Source organism: Henckelia pumila, chromosome 3 (assembly GCF_033568475.1).
Source record: "Henckelia pumila isolate YLH828 chromosome 3, ASM3356847v2, whole genome shotgun sequence".
Classification (NCBI taxonomy): domain Eukaryota; kingdom Viridiplantae; phylum Streptophyta; class Magnoliopsida; order Lamiales; family Gesneriaceae; genus Henckelia; species Henckelia pumila.
Genome location: NC_133122.1, coordinates 191142326 through 191152815, shown reverse-complemented (window position 1 = coordinate 191152815; position 10490 = coordinate 191142326). Strand labels below are relative to the sequence as shown.

The following is a 10490-nucleotide window of genomic DNA, read 5'->3' as shown; positions in this document are numbered from 1 at the left end:
GAGAAGTGCTTCCTAGAAGCTCTCCCAAACACTACCAAAATATGAGCTCAATTAATTCTAGAACTTATTTTTTTAATAAAAAAAATAAATTTACATCGATGCAGGGGTTTTCGGTAACTTATAGAATCTGTTGAATGTTCCAACCGATTTGATTATAATAGCTTTAAATATATATTGTGAACATAAACTAATTAATTTTATGCAATATGTAAAGTTTGTATTCAGTATGAAAAATGTTTGGAAAATCGCCAACATGCATCACAATCCAATATCTCTCATTCAGCAAGTAATTGTACTATACGACACTTGAAATTGCTATTGCCAGATCCATCTGATGGGAAGAGTCGGTTACCTTTGACTACTTTGAGCTCGCTCGTAACCGCCAAATTCTGCTACCTACAGACCATCGAATCAGAAGATCAGATCGTGCCGGCCGTGTCTCCGCCTGTGCCTACGGTGTCTTCTAGCATTCCCGCCCCGGCGGTTAGCGCGAGCCGGAATCGGCCAGTCAAATTTTGGCCGTGAAGCGACGGGAACATTATTCCGTTCATATTCTGATACAGGAGCGAGAGGCGGTGACGATGGTGAGTCCTTGTGATTGACCTGGAAGAATTCGTAGTCGATCAAGCCAGTGACGAGAATGCCGTCGATCCCATGCACAGCGAATCTGGATCCGAGAAAAAGATCAGGTTCCGACACTCGAATCCCGTCGACCACGACGCCAGAAGCGCCGTCGTTTTGCGTCTTGCCGATCAAGACCGAGTGCTGGGGGAGGAGGGTGTCGAGGAAAGTGGAGGTGTGGTTGAGGAGGTCGGAGAAGGTGAGGCGGCGGTTGGGGATGACATGGTAGCGGAGGGTGCTGATGTATGAGGCGGCGCTGGATTCCATGTCGAGGGTGAAGAGCTGCACGTCCTTGGGAGCGAAGAGAGTGAATGGGTAATTAGCGGCGGAGGTGGAGTTGGGGGAGAGCAGTTGGATTTGGATGTCGGAGGTGGTGATGGCGTTGGTGAAGAGGGTGAATCCATGGTTTCTGAGCGTTTGGAGGGTTGTTTCGAGTTCTTGGAATGTGGCGGCGTCGGTGGCGGCGCAGATGATGAGGAGAAACGGAAGGCAGGCGGCGAATCGTGGTGGCGGAGGAGGAGGAGTTACCATTGGAGGATTCTCGATCGAGTTGCCACTCTTTGTTCTGGTTAATTTTGCAGTAATTGGGGTAGCTGGGATTTGTTATATATAGTGCGATCTCTCGATTGGATTAAATGAGAAAACCGGGGTTTTTTTTTCAAACTTAGAAAAATTGAACCCAAAAAATGGTTTTTCCTTTAGACAGATGTGAAATTACATTGAGATAAAATCATGAGAAATTGGAAAAAAAAAGATTTTGGCTTGAAAGATTCGGAAAAAATAGGACGGATATATATTGTTATGTATCCGGTCAGAAGTTCAAGAGAATTTCGCATAGTTATTTGAAATTGTTTTTAGAAAAAACACGAGTACTTGACCACCTATTTATTTTCCACGTAAGATTATCAACTATTTTGCGAGATCTCCCAAGGGAGGGAAGTCTTACTAGTACTAGATCACCTTTCATGCTAAGAAAAACAACACAAGTAAAAAGTTCACTTCTGTTCACAACAAAGAAATATCAGCTTATAGTTGTAACTCATGATAGAATGAAGAAGAAACATAACAATACTAGGCAACACCAATGAGCCTGCATTTAGCTAGCTAGGCATCGACCAATGAATTCCCCACGTCGATGACAAAGCGGTACCTGACATCCGACTTGGCAAGACGTTCCATGGCCGTGTTGATCTCGTCCATACGGATGAGTTCAATGTCCGATGTTATGCCATGCTTCCCACAAAAGTCGAGCATTTCTTGAGTCTCTTTTACGCCACCAATGTCGCTCCCACCGACCAGCTTCCGCCCTGTATACATGGAAAAAGAATAATGATATTGAACTCACAGGTCACACTAAGTAAAAGGAAAATCTGTCTTACCCAAAACAAGAGGGAAAATAGGTAGCTCCAGAGGTTTATTAGGGAGGCCAACCGTAATCAATTTCCCGTTCATTTTCAGCAAACCAAGCAAGGGTTCCAAGGAATGAACTGCAGCAATGGTGTCGATGATGAAATCCATTGTCCCAAGACCAGCCTGCAACAAGAAAATACCAAAACTTTAACTTAGAAATTAAAACGCCACCAATTGATTATGTATATACATTAAAATTCGGCTAAATGAATGAATGATTCATGCAAAGGTAATAGTAGAATTCAGTCCATCTCAATATTTTACCCTGCACAAATTTTAATGTGTTTTGGCAAAATTAACAAACAATCAATCAAATACCTTCAACTGAGCAGGATCAGAGCTGACAATGAAAGCATCAGCACCAAGCTTGTTAATGGCTTCATCCGCCTTGTCCGAAGACCTACTAATAACACTCACTTTTAACCCAAAAGCCTTTCCAAACTTGACAGCAACATGGCCAAGCCCACCAAGTCCAGCCACACCCAAATGCTTCCCAGGCTGATCAGTCATCCCGTAGTACTTCATCGGGCTGTAGACCGTGATGCCAGCACAAAGCAAAGGCGCGCCTGAATCCGAGGGAATGTTGTCTGGAAAACGCAGCACAAAATGCTGGTCTACGACGATTATATCAGAGTAACCACCATAAGTCTTTGTTCCATGTTTATAATCTAACGCGTTGTACGTGAAAACCAATTTGGGACAGTAGTTCTCCAAGTCCTGTTCGCAGATACTGCAAGTCCTACAGGAGCCTACTATCACTCCCACTCCAACTCTGTCGCCAACCTTAAATTTTTCGACATTTTCTCCTGTTTTCGTCACAAGACCGACCATTTCATGTCTGTGCAACGGGTCCGGAACAATATTAGACAAGACAAGTTGTAATCTGAAGCTTAATTTCTTCAACATATATACAAAAAATATCAGGCAGCATGCATGTAACAAGTACTGTTTTTAAGCGATCGAACCAACCAACAATTGGTATTCTGTCATTTTATAATTTGAAACTACGTTCAAACTATGTGTAACAATGTCACTATAGCAATTAAAGGACATGATGATCATACAATATATATGCAGCTAAGTAATTAATATTATATAATAGATTTGATAAGATGGTGGTGATATTAAAATCATATATACGTACCCAGGAACAAGGGGGTAGTTGGTGTAGCCCCATTCATTCTTTGCGTTATGCAAATCTGAGTGGCAAACTCCACAGTAGAGTATTTTGATTGTCACATCTTCCGCACCATTTTCCCTGTCGGATAAAGGCAACAACTTTTAATTTTCAGTATGCAGTCTCCAAATTTCATTTAGCCAGGTTTTTCAGATTTTTTTAAATATTTTAATAGTAGTTTAAATATATTATGAAAATATAAATAGTCGATGGATAATTTAATTTGGTAGATTATAATGTGATATAATTTATAATATATATTATGAAAGTTAATTTTATAATAATTAAAATTAATTAGTGGTTTAATGCATTAATGTAATTGACATTCAAACACAAAAATTTAATATGTATAGAAAGTTGAACATATATTTGGGATAACAAAAAAGAAAAGAAAAGAGAGCCCATATTCGACATCCTATTAAAATTCTGATTTATCTGTCAATATATATATATATATATATATATATATATATATATATTAAACAGGAAAGATATATAAAATAAAAACATTCAATGCCTTGTGTTATTACTGATTGAATAAAATGTACAAGCATTTAGTGCAACCAAATTAGTTGTACCTAATGGTTGTTGGAAACAGCTTGCAATCCATCCATCATAGTAAATATTCACAGCAGGAAAATTCAATACGATGTGCCTCAAAAACAAAATAATTTTATTTCTATATCAAATTAAATGATTTTTGGAATAATATTCCATATTTTTTTTACGATAATGTATTCTTAATATATTTTCATATTCATTTTTCGTTTAACAAATTAATTAATTCCGAGCAAATTAAGGGACGCAAGTAATAAAATGAGTTGGCCGGTATCACACCCGAGATTGAAGATCCGGCCACCTCAATAATAAACGGGTCGATCCAATTCATGCACGCTCACATAAGGTAATACTTTAATGTTAAATTCAAAAGTCTCCTACAAAATTAACATTAAAACAAGAAGTAATTGAAAAAAGAAAAGAACAATTATATACCATGGAAAATAGAGATAAAAGTGGTTAATTTAATGCCGAAATGCAGTTACATATTAAAAATTTATTTGAATTGTAAAATGCATAAGTGAGAGCCGAAATCATGGAATAAAACCACGGAAATCAAATCAGCGTACGTATTAAAAGCTGAGAAGTGATTCGATGAAGTTTTTCCAAACAACTTTTAGAAAGCACTTCTCAGTAACAAAATTTGATGAAGAGAGCTAAATGTTGATATTTGATTATCTAACATTGATCAAGTTTTGGATTTAAAAGAGCAAGCATTGAACGTACCTGCGCGAGAAGTGAAAAGGGGAGAGAACGCCAGAGGCATCAGTTGCTGCCCACCCGAATGCTTTTTGCTGCGCAGCCATTGTATTGTTTTTGACGAAATTCTTACAACTTCCTTAATTAGCTTTGCTGTAATCTGTAGAGTATAATGCAACAGAATGGCAAGTTTTATTGGAGTGGAGTGACTTCTGCGGACCCCAAAACGCATTTATAACATTTTAATTTAATATATACATATATATATATATATTATGTTTTTTTTTTGTATATACGTAATATATATATATATATATATATATATATATATATTATGTTAAATATAGAAAACCATGTCAAAGGTAAATAAAAGGAATTATTCAAAATTGATCAAGAGTAGCTGGCTGTGGGAAGATACTCTTTTGGAAAAGAAAGATCAACATAATTAGAAATGGTATTAAATTTAATGGGCTTTTTCTGTAATTGTAAAGCGGGCAGCCCAGTCAGAATTTTGTGACGGACTATCCATACCGTTTTATATAACATTGCCAAAAACATTTGCTTGATTTTGTTTTATTTTTTTCTAAAAACGGTGGATGTGGGAAGATGCTCTTTTGGAAAAGAAAGATCAACATAATTAGAAATGGTATTAAATTTAATGGGCTTTTTCTGTAATTGTAAAGCGGGCAGCCCAGTCAGAATTTTGTGACGGACTATCCATACCGTTTTAGCCCATTTAGCAGCCTACTCGTATAGATAATAATCGATGTTTTAATTGAAAAGGGATTTACATTTAATTTACAAGTACTGTTTGCATCTAAGTTTCTTATGCACCGACGTTTTCATTTTGTTCTACATGTTGAATCCTAATTCCATATTTACTTTTGGGTAAGTCTCGGTTTCACAAATATTTATCGATGAAACGAGTCCACATGATCCATATATATCTCGTGAATGGGTTCACATAGAGTTTTTACATTTACTTTATTTCTTTGGCCGAATGCTGAAAAAATGACTAGGTGGACTCGTTTTTCACATCAGTTTCATATATCAAGTTTTGAGATCAGTACGTGCTACCCTCAAGATAGCACCCAAAAATTGATCTGGACGGACCAGATCAATTTGCAGATCAAATGATTTGACCTGTTGATCTGATCTAGGCCGTCCAGATCAGCTTGGGAGTGCTACCCTCATTGACCCATCTTGTGTAGTACCGCACACGCTTTTTTTTTTTTTTTAAAAGATTTAGTTGTTGCTTTTTTTGTGTAAACTTTAAGTTTGGCAATTTTGATGGATTGATTGATAGTTCCTCGTACATGCACATTGCCCTCGGGAAATGAGTCTTCAACTTTGAGAGAAAAAAAAGTGTCAAAAGTAGTATAAAAGTAGCCCCCAAGGCTTAAACCACGCCCACCGCATCTTCATTCATAATTTATCGACTATGACTCCATGCCAATATATTATTTTAGATACATTTTCCTGCAGGTGACCCCGGAGAAATTAAGTATAAATTAATTTTTATGCATTTATAATTAATCAAAATCCCATACCTCCTCTTGCCTCAATCATAATTCATAATCCTCTCCCCCACCGTCAGAAAGACCATGGATTCGATCGAATCCTTTGGACAGTGAAAAAACCTCGGGAAAATTGAGAAAATAAATCCGGTCCATCGTACCTTTTTTTTTTTTTTTTTTAAAAAAGACCTCAAACTTCTGCCCCAATTGTAAAAAAAAATAAAAATTCTGATACTTGGTATCGAATTTTTGCCACCATATTTTTAGATTAATCATTTCCTATGTAATAAATTCAAATTAATACAGGGTAATTATTGGGCTCGCACATAGATTTTGTTAGATTTTTGTTTTGTTTTGTTTTGTTTTGTAGCCCGTGTATTACATTACATAGTGTAAAATTACGCAGTGTTTGGTTCAATTGATAGAATTATTGAATGATTATTAAAAAAATGATAAAAAACATGATAAATAAGGATTGGTAATTTGTGTTGAAAATAATATTGTGTTTGGTTTGATTTTTAGGAATAAGATTAAATAATGGTTTAAAATTTTTTGCCAAAAATATCATTTATATTTTTATTGGATGGATGATTTTTAGGTTAGAGGGAAAGGGTAATTATGAAATTTATGTGTAAGATAAAAACAAGGATAAATAATACTAGGGTGGGTGGAGGGTTTAATTAACCTACCATAAACCAACTTTATCCTTTCTAGGTTAGATTAGCTTGTTTTAATAAAAATCCTACCAAACAATGGATTAAATAAAAAATCACACACAAACCTACTTAATCTCATATACCAAACACTGCGTTAGTGTTTTGCCTGGATGTGAAAAAAATGTTGACCTAATAGTAGTGAAACATAAAGTAACTAATTACTTATTACTGTGATACAAGCAACTAATTAATCTAGCAGCTTCTTATTTTTGTCAAATTTTTGACGTCACCGATTCATAATTAGCCTAGTGATTGAAAATAGGACTGTGATACCGAGCTAAAATACCGACTTTTCGGGATATCGTACCGAACTTTTTTCGAAATATAGACATTTTTTGGTATATTGAATTTTTTTCAGTATCTATACGGTATCAATATGGATTTTTTCCATACCAACATTTCAGAATTTCGATATCGGTACCAGAATGAATTTTTTTCATGCCAATATTTTTTATACGATATACCGAAAATCCACCCCTAATTGAAATAATTGGTTGATTAAAAAGGTAGATATTGGATGGACTGCTTTCATTTCATTTTTGAAATGTGGGGTCGTAAATCGTATTAATGGTTGTCAAACGAATCACTTCTTTCATAAAGATTTGAAAATCATATTATTGAGAGGTACCTTGGGCTCCTTCCTTCTTTTCCCTCTATATATTTTCAATTTTTCTGGCTAGTAGATCGTCGCAAATACTTGCATTTTATTTTTGGTTTGTATTTTTCGACCTCTCGCTATCGTAGTTTTGTTGGACATGCATACTCTCACGTTGAATGTGAACTAAAAATTTAACTATAATTCTTACAATTGGTACTTGAGACAATTGAGTTGGCACTGCACTTTATGCACATTTTGAGTGAACCAATTATATTTTGTTGGGTGTGTAAGAGGTGAAAATATGAAACTTTCAACAAGTTGTCGTATGATATGTTACAAAAAATGTTGGAACAAATTACATATATAATGTAAGATAGAACCTAGATCAGTTAGATTATCTCTCCTTAAGTTGAATTATTCCCACATGGTTCTTATGGAATGTAGCAAAAATATCTCAGAATAGAACGATTTTCGTTTAGTAATTGGAGCACACCAAATCACAAATTAAAACAGAGCATCAGTTTGAGTTATTTCTGCATTTAAACTTAAATTTACTCGATTGATCAGTTAGATCAAGATTAGTTTCATCAAGAATTTCATCGGTTGATAACTAAATATCGAAGCACATTTGAAGAAGTCCCGAAGCAATCCTAACACTATATATAATAATATAAAGGTGGAGGCTTTCGTGGCCCAACTTTGTGGCACCAATGATTTTCACAAAAATACCCCGATCAAATTAGAAAAGTAGTATTTTTCGTTTAGTGAAAATAAAAATAAAAAAAACCTATTTTATTAAATCTACAATTTACTCATAATAATCATATTTTTTCCATTTTAAAAAAATAAATCGTTCATATATTGTCTCTACAAATTACATATTTGTTCATATTTTTATCTAAATAATAGTCAAATTGTTTTACAAAATAATAACAAATAAAAAAACCAACTATATAATAAGCATATAATGTATGCGCAAAGATGTTAATATTATAATATATACACGTAATATATACAAGTGCATGCCACAAGGCTAATATTAACGAAGATTGTAGGGATGTATCTAGCATTCTAGGTTATTGTTTTAAAAAGTTAAAGAAAACGTAACAGAAAATAATTTCAATATAAATTGAAAAGACAAGAAGAAGGTATGTAACACTCAAAGGTAAAAGTTTGAGGATAAAAGTTGGCAAATTGGAACTAGCACTAGAATCGTGTGACTAGCTTTAGATTGGTGCTTATTAATGCTATTTTAAAAATCTTTTTGGGACCAAAAGTTGTCACATTCCATGAAATTGTAGTGAATTCATAATCTTCATGTCTTTTTTTCCTAATTAAAAAAAAATTGCATGTAAAGTTGAGCTTTATTGCTTTATATTTCTTTTCTTGGACGGTAGATTCCATTTAGACACGAAGGACAAGTATCTAAATAAACGTAATTTTGCAGCCACATGTCAAATAACTTTTTCTTGGGACCTATAGTATTTATGTATTTATATTTTTCATTTTTTTTGGATAAAGATAACTCTTTTTATGTTGTTAAATTTCAATTTCAATTTTGCATTTTTTGATTTTTTTTATATATTAATCACTTTTTCGACGTAGTGTTGATATGTCATCAATATGGTATTGATACAAAACATTAGATGTGTTGTTATATCAATATTCAGATGAAAATTGACTAAAATTATAAAAAAATAGTATATAAATGATTAAAGATTGAAATTTGAACAAAAATAATCAAAATCGTAAAGAAGCAGACATACATGATCAAAAATATAATTTTTTAAAAGACAATTGTGTTTAAAAATAATTAAAAATATAACTAAAAATAACTTTTAACAATTTAAACTATTGGAAAAAATATTTTTACCCATCATTAGTCTGGAAAAAAAACCTATGTATGCTCTCCATAGTGATCTCTTCATCGTCAGCTTCCTGATCTTCTTGGTCACTTAAATTACCAAGAGTTGATGCATTGAAGCACACTGATTTTTTAGTGATGTTGCGGTCAGGTGTTCCAACACCGGAGGCAACACACAATGGATTGACTTGTAAGGAACATTTTTTTTTTCAATTTGATTTCCTCTTCACTTGGTTCTTGATCTTAATCAGATTCATCATATATCACTAAAAAAAACACTCGTACATTTGCGAAGTCTATTTGGACACTCATTTGCATAGTGCCCATAACCAGTGCATTTTTTGCATTGCACAAAATCATATCTATTGGCATTAGTCTGATTCTTACCATCATACCTTGGTCGAGACTGTCCTCGATTAGGTGACACCCTTTGAGGTTTCTCAGGGGCAGTTAAACTTGAAAGCTTTGATTTTTGTACAACTTTCTTTTTATCTCTAATCCTCTTCAAATAATCTTCAAGCTTCTTTGTGATTAAGGAAATTGAGTCATCACTGAGATCCGACTCATTGAATTCCTGTGACAATTGAAGCAAATAGCTATATAAATCATTAGAAACTTGGAAAGCAATACTCTTACATTTGTCCTTCTTTTGTGAGTCCATGTTCATCTCAAAAGTACGAAGAGAACTCATCAGTGCGAGTTTAGATGTATCTTTTGCTGTGTCAATTGCACAAATCTTGATATTGAATCGCTCTGGAAGTGATCGTAAGACTTTGCTAACCAATCTTTCATTCGAAATTGGATCACCGAGGCTGAATGCTTCATTGGCTATATCTCTCAAGCGACGATCATACTCGATGATTATCTCAGATCCCTCCATTCTCAAACTTTCAAACTTAGATGTTAGCATTCTTACCTTGGCTCTTCGTAAGCTTTCAGATCCTTCACAATGTTTTTGAAGAATTTCCCAAGCTTTCTTAGCACAAATACAATTGGCGATCAAGTTGAACATGTTGGTATCCACAAATGTGAATATAGCATTAAGTGCTTTGAAGTTGAAGTTCGAGACCTGAACTTCATTAGATGTCCACTCGGTTGCAAGTTTAACTATCCTGTCACTGTCTGCATCGATTTTCCTTGGTGGATTCCAACCGTCAACAACACGTTGCCATGATTTTTCATCTATAGATTTGATGTAGACCTTGATTTTGACCTTCCAAAGAGCATAGTTGGTTCCATCCAAGATCAGTGGTTGAAGTGAAGTGTTGGCAAAAGGCACGTCCATCGAGCTTTCTCAAAATATTATGTCAAAATAAAAATAACCAGAATC

General features: G+C 34.5%; 3 protein-coding genes across 3 annotated transcripts; all 3 read right to left on the bottom strand.

Annotated features, from left to right (window-relative positions):
• Nucleotides 1–252: 252 nt before the first annotated feature.
• LOC140893339 (fasciclin-like arabinogalactan protein 19) lies at nucleotides 253–1218 on the bottom strand. Its single transcript, XM_073302395.1, has one exon. The coding sequence runs from the start codon at nucleotides 1150–1152 to the stop codon at nucleotides 412–414; it is 741 nt and encodes a 246-aa protein (XP_073158496.1). The 5' UTR covers nucleotides 1153–1218; the 3' UTR covers nucleotides 253–411.
• A 359-nt stretch (nucleotides 1219–1577) lies between these two features.
• Nucleotides 1578–4649, bottom strand: LOC140887073 (probable cinnamyl alcohol dehydrogenase 9). The gene is made up of 5 exons (XM_073294100.1): nucleotides 4493–4649; nucleotides 3176–3289; nucleotides 2350–2869; nucleotides 2001–2154; nucleotides 1578–1928 (listed from the first exon to the last, which is right to left on the bottom strand). The coding sequence occupies exons 1-5, from the start codon at nucleotides 4570–4572 to the stop codon at nucleotides 1726–1728; spliced, it is 1071 nt and encodes a 356-aa protein (XP_073150201.1). The 5' UTR covers nucleotides 4573–4649; the 3' UTR covers nucleotides 1578–1725.
• A 4767-nt stretch (nucleotides 4650–9416) lies between these two features.
• Nucleotides 9417–10445, bottom strand: LOC140890224 (uncharacterized). Its single transcript, XM_073297983.1, has one exon. It carries the CDS (start codon nucleotides 10443–10445, stop codon nucleotides 9417–9419), a length of 1029 nt encoding a protein of 342 aa, XP_073154084.1.
• Nucleotides 10446–10490: the final 45 nt, after the last annotated feature.

Coding starts and splice junctions, on each gene's coding strand:
- LOC140893339 (XM_073302395.1), bottom strand. CDS start 1,152: ATGGTAACTCCTCCTCCTCCGCCACCACGATTCGCCGCCTGCCTTCCG.
- LOC140887073 (XM_073294100.1), bottom strand. CDS start 4,572: ATGGCTGCGCAGCAAAAAGCATTCGGGTGGGCAGCAACTGATGCCTCT. Junction 3,290..4,492: donor CCTTTTCACTTCTCGCGCAG/GTACGTTCAATG, acceptor TTTATCCGACAG/GGAAAATGGTGCGGAAGATG. Junction 2,155..2,349: donor CTGATCCTGCTCAGTTGAAG/GTATTTGATTGA, acceptor TTCTTGTTGCAG/GCTGGTCTTGGGACAATGGA.
- LOC140890224 (XM_073297983.1), bottom strand. CDS start 10,445: ATGGACGTGCCTTTTGCCAACACTTCACTTCAACCACTGATCTTGGAT.